Source organism: Rhamphochromis sp. 'chilingali' (assembly GCF_963969265.1).
Source record: "Rhamphochromis sp. 'chilingali' genome assembly, chromosome: 20".
Taxonomy (NCBI): Eukaryota; Metazoa; Chordata; class Actinopteri; order Cichliformes; family Cichlidae; genus Rhamphochromis; species Rhamphochromis sp. 'chilingali'.
In genome coordinates this window covers 6,246,933-6,268,198 of record NC_137947.1, presented here as the reverse complement: position 1 = coordinate 6,268,198, position 21,266 = coordinate 6,246,933, and the positions used below count along the sequence as shown (strand labels likewise).

Sequence of the window (21,266 nt, the reverse complement as noted above, 5' to 3'; positions counted from 1 at the left end):
CAAGCTAGTTTTCTGTCTGCTTTGGATCTTTCCTCATCAGCATGACACCTGCAGCTCCTCGCACTTTGTAGTTTAGCTGAAACAGAGAAAATTACACAGGATATTATGTCTTGCTGGTGTAACTAAAAAAGTTAGATGAAATCACATAAATATGTTTTGTAAATACATTGTGTGTTGAGCAAATAAGAGCAACCTCTAAATGACAAAACACATTTTGGTTTTCATCCATTTTATTTACATTATTATTTACATTTTATTTTGATTATTCTCTACCTCCCCCAAGGTGGTTATGTTTTTTTGGTAGCCTTTGAATGTGTATTGTTCTGTCTGTAAATACAATAGCTTGAAACATTTTGAATGAAACTTGGTGCAGATTCAGTTCTTGTTAACAATCCATTAAAATTTGTTTTACATCCACTAAGGTCAGCTTAACGACTTATTGGTCTAAAATTGGCAAAAAAAAAAAAAAGCCTTATAACGTATAAACTCTGATTCTTACATGTGTGGTGTGTATTGTCAACACATAGGAAATAACATGTAGCAATTTAAAACCTCTGACCACTTATTCAAGCTCAATAGGTTGATACATAGAGAGCTATATGATTATGGAGCTATTGTATGTCTATAACATACAATACCTTTCCCTTAAAAGTAAATACTGCCCAGAGAATGAGCTGCCTTGATGGAGTGCTTCTTGTTTTTATTTGTTTTATATGTTAGAGCTGCTTAACCAACAATTAATTAATAGTTTTCTGCATTTGTGTGTGTTTCTTTGTTTTTGGTGATACACTGTCTCTATTCATCAGTACATTGTTCCGCATTTCTTAGAAATGAAAATGTTTTTAGACTGATGATCACACACATTTTATCTTATTCTGTGCGTTCTGAAAGACTTTCATCAGGCCAGACATTTCTTTATCTACTCTCTGTGGAATAAAGTGAATACAAAGTCCTTCAGTTCAAGTAAAACTTACAAAATGTGCGTTCATCCTCAGAAACGTATCTGAAGCTTATTTCTTTTGTTGCTCCTGACAGCAGAGGAGACCATTTAAGCACTGCTCTTATTTTTGGCTATAGAAAGAAGCAGTGAAGCGTTCATGAGAACAGACCAAACTCTCCTTGGGCATAACAATAATTGTGCAAATGTTAGAATACACTGGCATTCTCATGTGACATGTGACCCAAGGAACACTTAGTTTTTTCGTAGCCAAATCTGTGGTGAGGGGAACATTATTTGTTTGTGTTTCTCAGGAACCGTGTTCTTTTTGTGCTGCTGTGTGATGCTGTGGCCCAAGGGTTGATTCAGCCTCTGTTTGGGCCAGACAGCGTTGTGCCAGCTCCAGCAGAAGACAAGGGCAAAAAAAGAGCTGAGAAGGGCATAGCAAAGGCTGCCAGCACCTGTGGGGGTTTCTTAGATCCTGCTGGCCTCCAGGATGTCCACAAGGCATTAGAGGTGAGTCTCTTAATGTGGCTGTGCTTTTCTTTATATCACACAAGTTATATTAAAACTTCCTGACCTAGGATTTTCTGAAGCAGTTTGTTAGGTCATAGAGATATTTTCATCAAGATTAAATATGTTTATCTTGGGATTTCTTTAAAGCAAAGCTATCTCCAGGGCCACTGATGATTGGAGCTGATTTTGGCTGATACTTGTGGAGACGATAAGATATAATTAAACCACTGTCTCTACAGGGACGTGTTCAGAAAGGTTATGTAACATGTAATTATGACTAACAGGGTGTATATGTATGGTACATTCTAACTAACCAAAGCATATTTAGTTAGAAACCTGCTAACTTCTTGGATGGATGTTGTGGAAGAACACAGAATCTTCCTTGTGTCTGACTGATTGGAGTGTTTTGAGTTTGTTTTTGTTCAGTTTTTATCTTTTCACTGTGAAAACAATGTCTAAAATCCCAGCGCTGAAAGCTTAAGAACTGATTGGAATCTGTGAAAAGAGTTTAGCGCACAGTGTGTACAATCTCTGAATGCAGTTTGCTGAATGTTTGCAAGACGTGTTCAGAAAGTCAAGCGTTAATCTCTTTGTGCAGATATTACACAGCTAACAGTGTGAATTTAACATTTACAGACTGACATCTTTAAAAAGAAAAAAAAGTTTTAGACTTTCAAATCTAAATTGTCACTTTCCAAATCAGAGTCTAAACCATCAGGACTTACTAGAAACCTTTGAAATGCTCCCCAGCTGTATATATGATTCTACTTTATGCAAACAATGGTCTGTTTGTATAGAGAGCAGCCTTCATGCTCTCTTGATTTGGCCACTGAGCACTGAATTGTAGTTCAGCTTTCTCAGCTTTAAAATGGGTGCTTTTTTAGTGGTCTGTGACTGCTCAGTCACTTGCCCTTTGGTTGTTCAAGACAGCAATAAAAGGGGACATAGATGGAGTCAATCTGATATTAGTTTGTGATTGGCGGGGGTCAAGTTGTCCATTATATCTGCTTGTAATAGTTTGGCAATTAGCTGAAATAAATTGGTGACAATTGTAAATTTGTTGCCATCCACATTCAAAGTCAAGTCAGAACCTCCCTAAATAGCAGTGTAGTTGCTGCAGGACAGTAACATAACAGCAAAATGATATAAGGTGTTTGGCAGCCTTGCTTATATAGGCAAATTTAATGAGAAAAAACGAGCTGGCAACACATTTGGGTCAAGTCCCTGATTGCAAAAAGATGAGTTGTCCTAACCAGCGCAGACTGACTCAGATTTATTGCAGCATAAAGGCATTCTTCTGCATTTATTAACTATGTGGCAATTATTTGTAAACCTTCCCTGTCTAACAGTGATTGCAGTCACTTCAAGTCGCCTACAGGACAAGGGGACTACATGCTCAACCGCTCAAGAAACAGCCGGTCACTGCATCTATTACAATTGCAACCGCTCACCGAATGCAAAAAAATTCAGGGCAATAACTGGACAAACACAGATAGTGTGACCACCAACAGGGGAATATCAGATCTTTCTCTATTGGATATATATGACATATGATGAAGCATCACACAACTCTTAAAACAGGAAATGTATTTTCTTATTCTGCACATCCACCCATTTATACACACACTCGCACGCACACACGTGCGGACACGATCACATGTTGCTTTCAAGACTACGTCTTTGTTGAAGACTGATTTCTTTGTTCTCTCGCCTGACAATTAAACCTTGTTTCCTTTCTCCTGATGTATTCTGATGGTCAGCCATGAAATCCAGCTGTAACTTCAGATAAAAGACACGTTATCAGTGAATTATTCACTAAATTTCATTGTGTCTATTTCCATTTTAAAGAAAAGAAGAAAAAACTATCCTTTGCTGTGTATGTTTTATTAATGGTATAGCAGGGTCAGATCCAGTGTCCAACTTGAACAAAGTCTTACTGAATTTTGACTCCTTTGTAGCTTGCATTAGGGAAGTATAATTATGCATCATGATGTATAATAACTGACTGACACCTGTTAAGTGTCTCAGATAGCTCATTATTGTTTTCTGCTTCTCCTCCTAGCTATGCGAGCACGCCCTTCGCATATCAAATGCTACCATCCCAGGGGAGACTGTCCCCATCTCAGCAAGAAAACGGGTGTTGGCTACATGGGTGCAGATCCATGGGCTCTTGCAACAGCAAATGGGTTCAAAGATGAATATGCTGAAAGAAGAGGTACTATTCTTAGCAGTTCTCTTTAGGTTCATTTAAGGGTGCTAGTTCATGTCTAGGGCCTAATCATTCACACGAAACCAAGTATCACCATTGAAAATTAGTTAGCATTTTAGAGTTAATTTAGAGTTTGTGTAATTTACAGTCTCGAAGATTTATTACAACACTATATCAAATACAAGTTCAGACAAACAACTGTTAAACTAGGAGTCACTGGGTATAAATAGTGTTTGTGGCAACATAACTTAAACCAGCTCTGTGTCCATTTATGTTTGACCTTTCTCTACATCTGCAAGCTGCTTGCATACCCACCTCTCCTGCAGCACTTCCATGTCGTGCTATTTCTGATTCAATCAGCTCCCGCCACTGTTCTCACTGGCTTCTCAAGTATAGACATGAAGGGGACAGAGATGTAGGCTTTCCTCATTTTAGACTTTGCGCATATACATATGTACAGAAGGGTTGGTCCTAGAACAGAGCCAGGACGGAATAACAAGTCTGTTTTGACTAAATTAATCCTGACAGAATCAAATTAGGTTAGGTTAATGCTTCGGAGGTTGTGTTTTTTATATTGCTGCGTTTGCAGTTTTCCAATGGAGTTGACATAAGTGGATAAAAAAATAAAGAAATAAAAAAGTAAACTTCAGTGATGTAAGCCCTCAAGCAATTCAATTTTCCTCATGTGACAAGAATGATTAAGAAGAACAAAGCTATTTTTCTACCCTCCTGTGCATGCATTATTTTAATTTTCACTTTGAGGGTCACTTTAAGACTAATGCTCCTTCTATAGTTTATGATAAGCCTAAAACAGTCATTTTGGAAGCCTCTTGTTACATGACAAAATACGTCAAATGTAACATAGGATGGATTGTTGCTGAGTCATCTGTGTGGCTCAGTGTCATAACATAATAATGTCATTATTATAAAGTATTAATGTGCTTATGATACTGTGATGACTGCTGATATGCTCTGTGATGCTGTAGGTGTTGCATCCGCCCTTTTCATATTCAAGCTTTGTATCTGCTAGTGTATGTGTTTGTCTCCAGGTGTCGTATGATTGTGCGGCTTCAGAGGGGGACAAAAACACGGGGAAAACACAAGTGTGATTTGTCATTCGAGCAGACCGTTCAATTAGTCACTGTAATCCTTTAACTGTTCCTCAGCCGAGAATCTCCTGCCCTACATTAGTTCCTTTGGCCTGATGTGTTTTTGACTCACAGCTAGATGAGGTTCGCTTCTTGTCATGCAAATTAGGAATTGCACTGTTAATATAACAGCGGCTCATCTCTAATTGCAATCAATAAATCATTCATCGACTCATTTTCCACACAATGGGAAGTCATACATTATCAACAAGAGCATCTCCGCAGCATTTGGAACACATGCGATATCTTAATTATACTACATCTTTATGTGTAATTTATACACAAATGTATATGTATATGAGTTTCAGTTAAGTAAACTGTATGTATATATTGAGTAGATTTCAGCTGAGTATGAGTTGTTTTCCACTGTGTTTGCAGAGTGAGAATGAGGACATGTCTGTGATGGCGTGTGTGCTGGTTGGAGTGGAGATGCTCCAGTGCAATAGGAACCCGAGGCATATGGAGTTCTCTGTTCCCAGTCTCTCCACAGTATGTATTTCTCTGTTTTCCTACAGTAGCTGATGCCCAGATTGCAACAACAGATGTCAACATGACCCATTGAGCCCTTGCAGCCTGTCTGCATCTCATCATTTGTCAGTAGTGTCAGTAAATGAAAAAAGTACTGTGCCAACCTTGATCATCCAGCTTTACTAGGATTATGGTTGTCACTCCTCTGATATGATTAGCACGTGTGCATTTATTTTATTTTAGTTTCCTATTGAAAATTGCTCATTTAGACAGTTTGGCTTTATTCCACCTCTCTATCTGCTTTCACTCTTCCTCTTATTCTTTTATCAGTAAGGACAGATCCTCAATGTTTCTGCTTTTTCCATTCACTTTTTACGATCCCGCTCCTGCTTTTTCTGCCATTTTTTTCTTGTCTGCATATGTCCATTCATTCTTTTCGGTCCTTGTCCTTCTTTTTCTTCCTCCTGCTTCATCCTTTACACCCATGCATTCACTTTCTTCTCTTGCCTTTTCACTCACCACTCCTTTCCTTATTTCTCACCTTTCTTTTTCTGCCTCCATTCAATCACTTTTCTGGCCCTGCCCCAACCCTCCCCTGTCTGCCCCTACCTTCCCTTAATTTTGTTCCCTTCCAAATTCCAGTCCTCCTTCCTTGTATTCCCACAACCCTCTCATCATTTCCTCTTCCCTGCCACCACTGCCACCACCATCATTTTCATTCCCTCCCCTCTCTTCACTCTTCACCTAAAGCTGGTGAGCATGGCGTCGGAATGCAGATGGTCCGACGCCGTGGTGGAGTTGCAGGTGTGGTGCCAGCTGGCTGCCTTCTGCCACGATGTCAAGGACTACAGCTTAGTGTGCAGCTGCACCAAGAGGGCTCTGCTGCTGGAGGAAGCAGCCACAAAAAGTCTCAACACCATGCCGTGTGTTTTGTAAGTGTGGTTGGTTTATTTCAACTGTAAAATAAGTACCAGGGTCATTTTTAAAAATGGGGATTCCTTATAGAAAGCATTTCAGGCAAAGTAGTTAAGACTTTGAGGCTCAGTTGACATCTTGTCCATAACCCACTGATAATTCAAGAAATCGATGCGTATTAAGCTACCTGTCTATTTGCCTGCTCTGTTTGGCTTTGACAACTATACAGCCAGTCCGCTTCAGATTTGGCAGATGTATTGCTTTCGTCCCGAGTAAGTCCGGTGCCAAGTTTGATCTCGTTTGATTGAGATATTCTCATATATTTTTGTTCTGTGTTACCAGTATTTCACCTAGAGCTTACATGGGCAGAGTATGGCCTGAGGGCCAGAACCAGCCTGTGAACCATGTGAATCCTGCCTCTGAAAAAAAAAAGAAAACTGTATTAATGAATCTTAAGGTGACTAACTTAAATGAGTGTTTGATTCCAACAGAGGGCGCACCACTTATGATTGCCACCCTTAATGATTCGTTATTCAAATAGACAGTACGGTTTTTAAATGTCTAATATCTGTTACATGTAGAGATGCAGTTCTGTACTGTGAAGATCTTAAAGTTACAGTTACACAAATTAGTCTAAAAAAGTCTTTTTGCACAGCATTTAGTTCGTTTTTGAATCAAAACTATACACAAATATAGCAAGTTATAAAAAGTCAAAAAAACATGTCTTGGGGTTTGTTTGTTTTATTTTTGTTTTTTTCAATAGAAATTCAGGCCTTCAGGACTGACAGATACTGCAAAATGTTCTCTTATTTCTCCTCTAAGTTATTAGGTTTAACAGACTGTGAGATATGTTTGTCAGTTTAGTTTTCCAGTGCTCTTCACTCACCCAGGCGTTCTTGTTTGGCTGTCTATGTGAGTGCATTCACTAGCGTTAAAGCTACAACACCAAATCTGCTTACTGTGTGCAGCCACTTTCTGATCAGGTACATTCACACAAATAGCGGGTAAATGCTGTCCACCTAACAGCTACTTCACACCCTTGACAGGTCTCCAACCTCTCGCAGGAATAACACTTAAAGACAGACAACCATTCACACTCAACACCGACAGCCAATTTAGAATTACCAATTAACCTAGCAAACATGTTCAGCCCATAGGTTGCTAACATATTTCACTTTTACAGTTTGGTTTGTTGATTGATAATGCCTGATAGATGATCTCACATGTGTAGGTATGGCCCAACTGCAGTGAATGAAATGCTGAGCATCGCAACCTGCCTGAGAGGTTTGAGCTTAGTCCATGAGTCCAGGGGAGATCTACACTCTTATAGGGAGGCAATGGAAGTGCTCCTGTCAAGTGTTAGGTACTGTTTAGAGTAAACTGATTTATTGATTAATGCTTTAGGCTGAAAATGTTTTTGTTTTTTTTTAGTCTCTAAGTCTGCACTTTCAGGCATTTTAAATTTCTGCCCTTAAATCAGAGTTCTCCTTTCTCTCGTCCATAGTTTCGCAGAGAAAGCTGTCAGTCCAACATTGTGTGTCACTGCTGCCGGGCATTACTGGAATACTTGTCTACCTCTGACAGGGAGCACTGAGGAAAGGCAGCAGCTCCGGGAGAACCTAAAGATGATCCTGAATGCCCTGGTTCATACCACTAAACAAGAAAATGTATAAATCGTTTGTTATTTAATGAGCTATTCTCATATTCATCCATATCAATTTATCCAACGATTCAGAGCAAGAATTTTACATAGATGACCCTCCATATCTACGTAAATCAAAATAATTCGTTATCCAGCTTTAGTAGAAATAGATACATTGCACATATAAATTAAATATCTTAACATAGAAGTATTTCCCATATGTAGACAATCTCCAGACTGCAGGTATTCCCTACTGTTCTTTGTCTGCACCTGGCCAAAATACATATGTGGGAAGACATTTTTTCCACAACTACAATGCTAGATTTCTGTGATGTTTAACAATGTGGTGGTACAGCACTAACACAGAGCTCAGCAGTAACGAAAACAGACACTGAGCCTCCATGTTATGGGAAATGGTTTAGACACAGACAGACAGCCTCTCCCGGATCATTTATAACATTTTCTGCTATATCAACAGCCGAAAAGACAAAACGTCAGCCTAAAAAGTCAACAACAAAAAGAGCCACTAATGAGCAAAGCATTAAAAATAAAAAAAATCTCTATTTCTTTCATGCCATTTTTTAATTATATCTTTTTGAACGCTTGATTTTTGTTGCTATCAAGGTGACTAAGGTGTCTTAACATCCTCTGAAAATCAGTGCAGTTTTTTTTTCTTTTGGTCCTAAAGGGGAAAAGCTTGTGGGTGTGGCAATTGTGCAAAACATCTGCCCATCTCTGCCTGTGAACAGCAATCCAGCCACGGGGATAAACAGCAGTTCAACTGCAAAATCTATAATTAAAGAGCACTTATGTGAGAATTCAGAATGATGTTTATCTGTCGTGCTCTTCTCTTCTCAACACTGTTCTTAAGCAACATGTTGTAAGTGGGGGTAAACATGATCTAGCTTATATACAGATGATGGACTTTTTTTGTATAGTATTCCCAAATTGCTAACCAGTGAGTCTGGAAGAGAATTTACAGATATTGAGACAGGGATATATATAAGGAAAGGTCACACAGCCTTTGCTCCTATGTGTTATCAGTGAGCTCTAACTATGACCGACTACCTACGGCAAATGCTCGATTTCCCAAGAGAGTTAAAATAAAGCATTAATCCTTTTCCTGTTGTATTTCAGCAGCAGAGCAAAGTGAAAAGGCCGCTGACCTTGGCAGCACAGCCTCTAAGGAGATCAAAACACAGAGCAACAAGTAAGCACCAAAAAGAGCCTCAAAATACAATACATACTTTGATACAATCTACACAAATGTACCCTACAGCTAATTATTTGACCTCAGTATAGCTATGTGCTCCTTTTTGATGGACAATAACATACCTGTGAATTCCCAAGCAGTGAAAGTCATAAAATCATAAATCATAATTACTCTTGGTTGTCCTCATGACGGTGATGCACAGTAGTGCAGTGGTTTACTGTCTCGCCTCACAGATTCAGGTTCATACCCTGGCTGGAGCCTTTCTGTGTGAAGTTTGCATCTTCTCCCTGTACATCCGTACTTTGGCTTCTTCCTACTGTCCAGCTGAGTTTACAGTGCTTTGAGATCCAGTGTTAATAAATAGATAAATACCAGTCCACTCCATGTATTTAAATGAAACACATATAGAACTTTCTCCCAAAACTGCAATGAGTTTTATTCTGTATCTGTTTTGTATATTGGTGGTATGGTTTGGCTCTGGGTTCAAACCTCTGTTTTCCTGTGCTTGGCTGTGTTTTTTTCTGGATGCTTTGCTTTCCTCCCACAGTCTAAATACATGCATGCTATGTTAGCATTAGTGGCTTTTGCTGGCTACCGATAACAAATTGATAACAAAATGGTGAACACACACTTGTTTGCTTTTCCATTAGAGGCGAACATTTAAACTCTATATGTTTCTGTGTCTGTATATTTGCGTCTTTGAAAGATGAAGAGGTCCTAACCCTGAGAGCAGCTATTTACCGTTTGTTGCTCCAAATCTACATCGATGAGGAAGACTTTGAAAGCGCCCTGCAGCTGCTGGCCAAAGCTATGAGAGACATGCCTCGCAGTAGACACCGGTTGTGAGTGAAATCATGAACATGAAGAGATGAGAGGAGCTTAAAAACATAGACATTTGACTCTTTGTTGTGTTAACCCAGGTCTCTGCTCAAATATGGTGTGCTGGTGAAAGCACGGCTGGGAGAGAACATACTGCCAGACATGCAGAAATTAGAAGATGAAGGGGAGCAGTGCCATTCGTTCATATGGCATCAGGTGGCACTGTGTGCTGACACGGTAGCCAAACAACTGACTTGCCACCAGAAAGCCATCGTCTCTCTCACAGTAATATACCTCGAAATGGAAAACATAATGCATGCGGATGATTTATAAACTTTTCATATTAAAAAAAACTGTCATAAAGTGCATAATATTAATCCCTGTGTTTTGACTGTGCATGGAGGTAGTGCAATATTTGTAGCAATGGTTTTAGTACCATCATGTGGTGCTGACGTGCCATTACAACCCACTTCAAATACCTTTTTATATGGTGTGAAGAGTTCCATATGATCGGGCTTGAATTTTTCATGTTTATGATTTTTTTTTTAACTTTTGTGTTTTTAATGTCATCTCTGAACAGAGCGCAGAGACTAAATGGCAGAAAGTCAGCATTCTGTTAAGTTTTGGACAGTGGCTGTACAATCACAACTTCCCCAAAGAGGATGCCAAACTTCAGGTTCAATGGGTAATAGATATCCTTCTACACATGGAACCTGGGAAGGCAGATGGAGTAGGTAGGACTCCCTGTCTCGTCTCGCTCATTGTATTATGTCAAACAAGTGTCACTGACTAGTTTTGCCAGTTCTGCTACTGTGCACTCTGAAAATCTCTGGGGGGGAAGGTAACACATTCTGAGAATTCCCCTGAGGTTCACATCTCAGGAGTGCTTTTCCACTTGGATTAAGTCTGCATGTGTGCGATTACACATTAGCACATGTGTCTGCATGCTTTTTTTTTTAACCATCCCTGATGTTTTACACTGTGTTAGGTTAACATCTGATCAGTCTGATCCTAAAATGAGCATTGCCACTGCTTATGTGTAATTGCTTCAACATTAAAGTCATGTGTTCCCCTGTGCAAACAAAACAAAAAAACCCCAGACTGGATCAGAGGAAAACAAACTGACCACTCGAGGAAACAGATTTGTCAAGATCCCACGTGGGTACCCACTGAGAATAAGATAGCACCGCTTTAAAGAGAGTTGTAAGAAGTCTTTATAGCCTCCTGCTGCGAGTACCATTAATATTCCCTCAGAGATAAACTGCCCTCTTCAATAAAACCTCTTTATTATTCTCTTAAGTTGTAACTGTGTTTCAGTCATTCTGATAGATTATCCTAGATATGTTTCTCGTTTAACATCTTTTATGTCTCTTTTTTCTCCAGAGGATGAATCTGTAGAGAGGGATTTGGGCCCTGTGAAAAGTGAGTACGTGCTCGGAGTCCAGGGGTTGTCATTTACACAAAATGTGTCCGGTCTAAAGGAAGTGCGTCGTCTGGACTACTTGATACAAGCACACACTCTGCTTGCCATCATGGAGGACAAGACTTCGCCTGAGCACCAACTTAACCTGCTCAGAGCCTACACTTTTGTGCTCCAGATATGGCAGGTAGTGCATCTTCAACTCCACTGCTCTTGACAACTTTGACAGCGGCTTCAGATGCAAATTGGGCTCAAGCTGAGTGCAGTATGTGCCATGACGTGTGCACCGTATTTCACTACAGGTTTCTATGGCAGCAGCGTGTGAGATTTCCAGGGAGACGGCAAAGAGTGAGGCACTCCAACCTCCTGCCTCTGCTGAATCCAAAAAAGGCAAAGACAAGGGCAAAGACAAAAAAGCCAAACAGGTAAGTTTCTCATATTTGTGCCTTTGCTTGCTTTGAAATTTAACTCAGTTACTTGACTTAATGTAAAGTTATGCCAGTTATGTTCATCCACTCTGCCTGTTTGATTTCACGTTTCACAAGTTACGTGTTGACTGCACACCGGTGTTAAAAACAAAAAGTTGATAGGTTTGTAGCTTGAACCTATTCGCTGGAACGTTGAAGACAATTTAAAAACACAGCAAAAGCATTGAACACCAAGTAGGCAAAGTTCTTCGTGTTACTCATGCATAAGGGAGGCCTGCCTGGAGTCAAGTGTCGTTCCACCACTTGACCTCCGTCAGACTCTCAGCCAGGTTCCCCATAGCACTCCTTTTATTGTGGTTACATGAATATGCATAGGGTCATTAACACATAACATCTTACATAGGTATACATGTGAACAAAGAATACTGAGTGTGTGTGTGTGTGTGTGTGTGTGTGTGTGGGGGGGGGGGGGGGGGGGGGGGGGGGGGTCAGAGTGTGACCCCATAAATGACTTCCCTAAACCTGCTGGTCTGGAAGTCCAACAGTTCATCTAAACAAAAGGCACTTAGACTAAAACAGATATAGATACGTTTATCCTACCATAAGACAATAAGACAAGGTACGACCACTTCCCATGCTCCCAGGATGTAGGTGTGCATTCCAGTGTGGAATACACACCAAGCCTTTGCAGCCTGCTAAAGATCACACATCCTATCACTACACAATTGATTATACACCTCTAAGCATATATGGTTAAATATTTGTAAGCATAAATGACAATCAACAATACAAAACCTAACAAAAGTCAGTACTGTGTCTCATCTGTTTGACCAGCCTACATCTGCTGATGAAAGACCTAAAGCTGTTGTCTTGGATCAGACACCTCCTTCCACCACGAGGGACTGGGCCTCCTTTGTCTGTCCCGACCAGGCCAGGCAGATATTCAGAACCAGCAGCAACCCCCACTGTATCAACACTCACAGCATTACAAAGCAGGCAAGACTACAAACTTCTCTCATACATTTCTCTCTGCATTATAAGGTGTACCATCTGTGGTATTGTCTCAGACTTCACTTTTTATTTAGCAGAGGTTGTATCTCCCAGCTATATAGAATCAAAGACTTGGCTATATAAAAGCGAAGCGGTAACTTAAAGTCAGTGTTGCTGCAAAGTTTTGTTGACAAGAAAGCACACTTATTGATCTTTGGGGATCAAGTTAAGCTGTCAGAAGACGATAAAGCCCTGGTATTCTAAATGAAACATGTACTGTGATCCATTCATGGATCTACAGCCTCAGTGGGATGGCAATATGTAACAAGACTTCATCTAATTGGTTAGAAAAAGGAGCAAAGAGCCATTTTCTATTCTGATAAAACACTGAAAAGTCTTGATGTATACTTGTTAGTGAAAGTCTTTAAACCTTTATGTTTCTCTTTGTGTTTGGCTGTAGAAACAAAGCCTGTTTTATCTCAACCTGCTGGAAAGAGAACTGAACTCACTGTCACTCGGCCACCTGACCCTTCCTGCAGTGCATCTAGCTGAGACCATTGCTCATGAGCTTTTGGATATGACAAGCCTCTCTGACCTCTACAGGCTTAGGTAAAAACCAGGGTGACCTACACCTCACACTCAGGTCTTAGGTAGTCCTACTGTATATGAGAAGAATGTTGTTTAAAGCGTTTGAGGTTCAGAGGTGGTACAAAAATCAGATAACTTGCTCAGTGATGAACTTTATTCACTAAATACAAGATAATATTCTCTTGGTAAAAAAAAAAAAAAGCTGCAATCAAAAAATATTTACGCCCAAATTGCTGACTTTAAATCACTGGATAACATGTAAATTTTCCGTGGAATTTTTGCTACATGAGTGCAATGTAAAACATCAAATTTCATTTGTTCAAATTAAATTGATAGTTTACTGGAATCGGGTTGCATCAGATTTACTTTATTGGTATAGAGCAAGTTTACACCAAGCATTTTTTCCTAATAATTAAATATTTGAATAAATAAACCTTTGACTTTATCTATAAAGCTACGATTTACATCATGTTTAGTGTGCCTATCAATTTTTCAACATTCTGTCAGTTTACAGGTATTCAGGTAATGCTATATATTTTAAAAAAGTTGTATAAAGCTTTATGGCTAAAGGAGGCGCTGTGTGATGTCTCAGGGCTCATGAAACAGAATTGATTGGGTCAGAACATGTAGGATGGACTCAGCTACAGGGGAGCTTACTTTATCCTGATCTATGTTTAAAAGCGCTGCACGCCACCTTCTCTAACCACTTGTATCACTGTTAAGGTACAAGGTGTGATTGAAAAGTTCAGGGAACTGGTCAATAAATCTCCTGCTAAAATCTGATGAGATTTGTTGAAAAGGCTTCCAGTGCAGTTTTTGTTTTCAGATGACTTCTCAAAAGGCCCATTCTGACCACTATCACTGTGGAGCAGTTTCTCCAGTGAGAAAGAAATTCAATATAATAAATATCAGTTTCTCTTATAAATTTTATCATCTTCTTAAAAAGCAAATACACACAGTTTTTTGTTCATTTCCTGCTTGCCAAGTTTTCCACTTTCCCCACTTTTCTTCACTCACGACAGACTTCTACTGAGAGATCTTGAATGAAAAACTGGATAAATTTAAATCCGGTGAGCGTTTTCATTTTACCTATTAGGCTTGTTCCCAAAACTTTTGGATCATAGCTTGAAGATACGCAGTGATAAAATTGTGTGTGGCTCAATCAGTGAATACTTACTGTTTCCAAATATTAATAAATATTATGTCAGTTTTGTATACAGTAAGTGTGGCTGTTTCCAGCACACGTTTCATCTCATTTAAATTGTGTCCCAGAGTAAAATAATTACTTGACTTAACTGACTGACTGAGGAGCGTCAGCCTGCGGTCCCATAAGTTACTCCATCATTGAATGTCATGTTCCTCTTCCTGTTTTCACCTTATTAGAATTGCCAGAACCTGTGTTGAGCTGGGTTTGGAGGCACACTCACCATATCAGAAGAAGCTTCTGCCTCTGAGTGCAGTCCCAGAACGAGAACAAATGGGGTACGTGAACTGGGCTATAAAGATTTAATGTTTGTGCATCTTTAATAACCTATGATATCATATTCATGACTGCAGGTGCCGCAGAGCCGTAGTGCTTTCGCAGGAGAGGAGCAGCCTCCGCAAAGCTCGCAACCAGGTCAGCTTCTTCTCACAAAACAGATGCATCTGTGCTTATGGTTTACATGTTAAAGAAATTATACTTTAATTAGCATTCATTGTATTGCTTCTCAGAGGATGATTGACAACAGCCCCAGTAGTTGTGGTATTTAAATTAGTACTTTTATAATATAGCACAGAGTTATGGCAGATTAATATTGGATGTTTAAGATGATGATTTTTGTGGCTAGAATTATAAATAGTTATCACTTTTTTCCCATTCTTCCAACTCTGTTATTCTCTATAATCTCAGCTTGTTAATAATGTTGATTATGTAATCACAGCTGATAAACACTATAAGACTCTGATCCCAGCAGGACATGTAATGATTTTTACATGTTACATACATTTAGTTACGTAATGTTACATCCACATTAAATATTACACATACACTTGATGTGCTATGTGTAATGTGTAATTTTCTTCTTGATATCTCATGTGTATGCAACATGTTGTCAACTGAAAGCTTGAGAAAGAGTTTGATTCAGTTTATTAAAAAAAACGTTATCGTCTTATACTTTGGTGAATACTTTGGCAGAAAGGAGAGATGGGTGAGAGTGCGCCGGACATTTGGCTGGACAAAGCTGAGGTTTGCCTCAGTGTGGGACTCTATGAGTCAGCCAGACAACTCCTGGCTGAGGCCCACATGGTGTCTATGGTAAGGTTAGGAAGGAAATATTTGAAAATATTACCCTAAGCTTTATTTATCATTCTAACAAACATATTGCTGATCTACTCTTTGTCGCCACTATCAGAAAGAACATTTATTCTAATAGACTCAACTATGACAAGAAAATACCCTCAACTAACACGAGACACAGTATTCAAGCTATGAAGTTACTTTACATCCAGGATATTCTAAGTAAAGTATTTCACTACCCATTACCCTGCAGCATAGCCTAATATGCACTGGCACAACAATAAAACTACAGGCTACATGCTAACATGCTGGCACAAATCCATAAACTACTAAGGAGGACATAGAGAGGATTTTCTTTTAGTATTGAAGTTGATAGCAGTGTTTTTGGAAACCAGGCTAAATAACACTTCATAGAAAAATGATATTGACGCAGCAATTCTGCTGTACTGCCAGGGGTTAGCATGGGCCACAGCAATCTGGAACAATGCTGAAGCATTTAATAATAGCTTTTAATAATAAGTTATATATAAGTTTAAAAAATTCGCTGATCACAGATTTTCATCTTCAGAGGTTATGTTTTTTCTCATTGTGAAAGACTTGAAAACCCAATTAAAGTATAATAGTTTGTATTAGTTAGAGGTTGCATAAGAATGCTTGGCAGATGAGTGCAGGCTAAACTGGATAGTTTTCAATCTTCTGATGAAGTTCACAGTAATGCACTATGCTGGACTAGTGCAGGGCAGACTGTGGTGTTCATGGTCAGTGTTGGGTTACATCAAGAGTAGCAGTCATCAGTTTAAACAGCTCTGTCTCCTTTTATTTTGTTAAATTCAGTTAAAAAACTGCTGCATCTCTAATGTTTAGAGCAGCAGCAGTAAAGATCAACTGATAACTCAAAGAAGACAAATTTACTGGAGCTCACGATACATATTTTCACAAGTTTTATTTCAAAGTGATTTTAGGTTTGGACATTAGGTTTCCCCAACCTTCTAAATCCCACTGTAACACCTGGTTATGGCCTGTTGTACATTACCTTTGGCTGCCTGACATTTATCTCTAATATCACATCGACCGGGATTCTTCACTGCTGCCTCTATCTTTTAATCCTGTCTTTGAAAGAGTCGATCCCTTGTTAGAAGCAGTGGGCGTCTAACTTTATCATTAGATATTTGTCCCCTCATAGTTATAGTTATAGACTGCTTCACTGTTTTTCCCCTCTTGCCTCAGAAACTGAAGGCAGCTGATGGCAACATGAATGTTCTACTTCTTTGAGTTGCTCAATTTAGGAGTCACTACAGTGGACTCAATCTCACCCTATCCCTGGCATCTTTGTCTGTCACACTAACCCTCAGCATGTCGTCCTTCCTCTTCCCTGGTGGCTCCATCATCTTCTAATTCCGCCTTGCCTGGTCGCTGCATGTTAACTAAAGGCTTAGGATCTTTCACTTCTTCTTTTTTCCGGTGCTATCATCTCTCTACTTCACCCTCTGTTGCTTTGTATGGTTGACAACAGGAATTTAAAAGGGTGCTCCAGGTGAGGCTCGAACTCACAACCTCGGCATTGCTCTACAGCGTACTGTCATATAAGTACCGCGCGCTAACCGATTGCGCCACTGGAGCCTGTGCTATGTTGCAATTCAAGTATCATCTTAATTGTGTAACACGTAATAAGATTACTGAAATTTGCTGCAGAAAGATGTATTCTGATTACAGTTTGGAAATGATATGTGGTCTTTAACACTATACAAACTGAATTACAAAAATTATGATGATGTCTAGACTAGAATTACTTCAGAGCCAAATTGCATTTGGTTGCTTTGACTCTTCTATAATTGATTTAATTTCTGATTCAAACTGTTTCTGTTGAGGTGCTTGGAGACCAAAGTGTTATATCAAGAAGTTTGATCTATCTGGCCAGTTTGGCTTGTAAAGAGCAGAACTATGCCCAGGCTCTGACTCTGCTGGACAAAGCCCAAACCCTGGGTGGGGATGAGGACTTCTGGTACCAGCTTACCCTTACCAAAGTCACAGCTGTGGTAGGCCAGAGAGACAACGATTTTCAAACAAAGGTATCGAATTACAACCTTCTGATAAGTCTTTGCACAGTGTTGTGTTTGTAGAAATTTTCCCTCAAGGCTTTTTTTTTTTCTTTTATAGGTTGATCAGACTATAAAACAAGGCTGTAGAGCTCTGAAGCTAGTACTTGAGCAGCGGGTAAACCAAGCCCCAGCGCTCACATTCTTGATCACCTCATTAGAGATGAGGTAAACATGAAGCTTTCTACTTAGATGTTAATAGTGTTTGGTTTTTCTTAGTTAAGCTGACTATATTATAAATGTTTGTTGTTTTCTTAAGATTTGTTTTCATTTCTGAACTTTACTTTTGATCTTAAGTGAAAATGAAACACTCACACTCAATGAATATTTTAGATCAATTTTATATTTAACCACAGTTGAATATTTTTATAAATATCTTATCCAGCTTTGAATAGTGCTAAGCATTAAAGAAGTGATTTGAGTACTCAGAGTAGAAAAGCACTATATAATTAACAGTTTATTTACCATTTATCTACCATTTGCAGATATATCTGGAACACACTGATGCTTTGTCCCAAACAACTATTGTATTGTTTTAAGTCTAAGGTTTATTTAGCTGTATAATATATATTGTATTTTTAAGTACTGTTTAAGCCATTTACAGAATGTCGCAATGTGCCTTCACTACAGACTTTGGCTTAAACTTTAAGAAATAAGATCTACTTTGCATGTTGGAAACTATTCTAGTTGCTTTACATGATGTGCATTCAGTGTAATTCATTTGAACATCTGTTTCAAATTATGTTATAAATGTTTAAAGAAACTGACAACACTGATTATGTAGCAATGTCTACATCAATTATGTATTTGATGTAATCTTTATCTAACTCAGTGTGATGTGTTGCTTTTCAGAGGAGCCTTGGAATGTATACGTGCCATTGGTAGTGGGGAACCTATGGAGACACTCCACACTGAGGCTTTCCAGAGGCTAATGACTGCCTGTGATACACTCAGAGAGAGCGCCAGTGGCTTTACTAAACTCGGCTATAGACAACAGGCAGCAGAGGCACATGGAGAATGTGCGCATGGTTTGAGGTTAGTCAACAGTTACACCAGGCCTAAATTGAACAGTATTTAAAATTGGAACAGTTTTAAACCATGCTATGTGCAGTATGGAAGTGCAGTTTTCACTACAGCAAATTAAAGTGTAACTCTGTTTCCCCGTGCTTGTTTTCATTCAGTCTTGTTTTCTCACACAGACAAACTTTTGCCCAAATCCAGCTGGTACACTCTCTCCCTGCGCACACTCAAATAGTTTTCTACTTGGGTACTGTTCAAAACTATGTGTCTTTCTAAAAATCCAAAACAAAAGAAAAGAATTTGGTGGTGACAATGCAGTACAGTGGTGTAATCGTTAGCACTGTGACTAACAATCAAGAAGGTTCTGAGTTCAGCTCCACCATCAGGTCTGATTTGGAGTTTGCATGTTTTCTCTGGGTACTCTAGCTTCTTCCTACATGTCCAAAGACATGTGGTTAAGTGATGATTCAAAATTGCCTATGTGAATTTCAGCCCTATGACAGACTGGTGACTTGTCCAGGGTGTACCTTACCTCTTGCCCTGTAATAACTGGGATAGGCTCCAGCTCCCCCCCTCCACGACCCTGATAAGTGGATGGATGGACTTTAATGTTTTAAATTTTTGATAAAAAATATTTATAGTTTTGAAGGTTATAAGAATAACAAACAATAAAGAAGAAAATAATCATAAGAAGTGTATCATAAAATGGAATCACGTGAGGCCCATTATTGTTGGACCATTTTTTGTAGTTTTGCCTCTGTACACTGCTGCAGTGTATTTTAAATCAAACTACAAAGATGTGATTGAAATGGGGACTTTCAGCTTTAATTCAAGTAATGCTTGTGGGTTCTAGACTTCAGTCACTGACTTCATCCAAGTATTTTCATCCAAGTATTAAATACAAACCAACAAACAGAGGCTAAACAAAAACTGTCTTTATTCAACAAATGAAATGCTCTAACTGTAGGTGCATTTTCCATCCATTAGAGTGTACAATGCTGCAGCTGCTGATTGGTAGTTAAAGTTTATGTTGAAAAAAGCATACACCCGAATTTGTTTTATTTAAGAAGCCCTTCAGGAGCTGCAAGTGTGATCCCACACAGAGTTAGACTCATTACCGAGTGGGAGGATGTAGGGGACAGATTGGAATTACACCTTTTTTTTCTGTCTTGGTGTGCTTTTTATCTTCTACTATCATTCGTTTTTTATCCTATTACAACTATTACAGAATCCTAGCCAATCATACTACTGAAAGAGAGTCGAAACAGAGCTTCCTGATGAATGGGCTCTCTCAGCTGCAGCTTGCTGTCACGGTGCAGGAACATGCAGTACAGAATGCTGAGAGTCTGCTCCCCCCACAGGAAGAGGTAAATCTGTCATCTGTCATTGTCATGATGTTTTCTGCAAAAAACATTGTGAGCTTTTTAATCTCTTACATGTTCTTAGAAACTTCTTTTCCTATCTGTGCTTTCAGCCAGTCACAGAAAGTCTGCTCATGTTTGAAGCAGCAGAAAATAAGGCTGAAAAAGGACTTTGAGCAGCTGTGATAGTACATTTGTTTGGTTATAACAGTCAGAGTTTAACAGCCAAGCACTCTGGCTGAGATTGTTGTGCAGATGGTGAAGTTCTTTCAATTTTTGTTTTTATTTAGAGAAGTTTTGAGCTTATTTGGAATGAGGAAGGGAATTTACTCTGGAACATCTAAGTAACAGGCTTTGTTTGTGCTCTTTGCTTGACCGAATCACAATAAAGCTTGTATTACTGTGTCACTGTCATATTCTGGGCTTCCTTGTTGTATGATAGCTAATTATTAGTGTATCTATGTTTTCTTTATATACCTCCATATTCATTCATGTAAATCTTCTTAAGTAGTTCACAGTTAAACATAATCATTTTTTAACCTGCTACTGGGCCTCAGTGTAGCCCTCACACTCTCATACAGATGAAGTTATATGAGGGCTTCAGGGGCAGAGATGAACTGGCATAACGATGGATGCAGCTCTGATAGAATCACAAAAGAGAGATCGATCCAACAGTTCCCACACCTGCCACAAATCCTTGTTCAATTCGTTTTTTGATTAAATCTGCTATGGATGTTTGACTTAGCTGTTGGAGGCTGAAAGCTATGCCGTAGCACTGTGCTTTCAGTAGGTGGTGCTGCTGCCCAATACTGGATGAGTTTTGCCACCCTACATTGAAAATAGTTGTAACCTCTGAAGTCATGCTCATTTATTCATATTTATAATCTGGGTACACCCGTTTTTTAATTCTGTGCTATTTAAATCTGGGTTTTCACCTTCAAACTGCTGCCCGAGTTTCTTGATATCCACATCTCAGAATATCTGATCCAACTTTGTATCTAGGATCTTCTCTGAACTCATCAGCACAGCCCACTCGTATACCCAAACAGACCAGAGAGAATATTTGTCAGCTGATACGTGGAAATGAAACACTAATTGCATTAAGGCTAATTTACATCATGGAGCCCTTCTCTAAAAAGCTGTCATCTATTTAACACTGTCTGTCAAGCTGGATTTAAGAAGTTAGTGTTCTTGTGTGAACACAGCATGTGATGTCAC

The 21,266-nt window shown here is 39.1% G+C and overlaps 1 protein-coding gene across 1 annotated transcript in view; it reads left to right on the top strand.

Annotated features, from left to right (window-relative positions):
- Positions 1 to 21,266, top strand: part of cfap46 (cilia and flagella associated protein 46) — a 75,782-nt gene that overhangs the window by 29,750 nt on the left and 24,766 nt on the right. Inside the window, exons 19-39 of the mRNA XM_080869355.1 lie at positions 1,252 to 1,453; positions 3,516 to 3,668; positions 5,189 to 5,299; positions 6,029 to 6,210; positions 7,425 to 7,556; positions 7,698 to 7,860; positions 8,973 to 9,045; positions 9,755 to 9,890; positions 9,969 to 10,152; positions 10,448 to 10,601; positions 11,251 to 11,474; positions 11,590 to 11,712; positions 12,550 to 12,711; positions 13,166 to 13,314; positions 14,677 to 14,775; positions 14,851 to 14,911; positions 15,470 to 15,589; positions 17,440 to 17,640; positions 17,729 to 17,835; positions 18,520 to 18,702; positions 19,916 to 20,054. Of these exons, the coding sequence (XP_080725481.1) occupies positions 1,252 to 1,453; positions 3,516 to 3,668; positions 5,189 to 5,299; positions 6,029 to 6,210; positions 7,425 to 7,556; positions 7,698 to 7,860; positions 8,973 to 9,045; positions 9,755 to 9,890; positions 9,969 to 10,152; positions 10,448 to 10,601; positions 11,251 to 11,474; positions 11,590 to 11,712; positions 12,550 to 12,711; positions 13,166 to 13,314; positions 14,677 to 14,775; positions 14,851 to 14,911; positions 15,470 to 15,589; positions 17,440 to 17,640; positions 17,729 to 17,835; positions 18,520 to 18,702; positions 19,916 to 20,054 (3,058 nt within the window). The remainder of the gene's footprint in view (positions 1 to 1,251; positions 1,454 to 3,515; positions 3,669 to 5,188; positions 5,300 to 6,028; positions 6,211 to 7,424; positions 7,557 to 7,697; positions 7,861 to 8,972; positions 9,046 to 9,754; positions 9,891 to 9,968; positions 10,153 to 10,447; positions 10,602 to 11,250; positions 11,475 to 11,589; positions 11,713 to 12,549; positions 12,712 to 13,165; positions 13,315 to 14,676; positions 14,776 to 14,850; positions 14,912 to 15,469; positions 15,590 to 17,439; positions 17,641 to 17,728; positions 17,836 to 18,519; positions 18,703 to 19,915; positions 20,055 to 21,266) is intronic.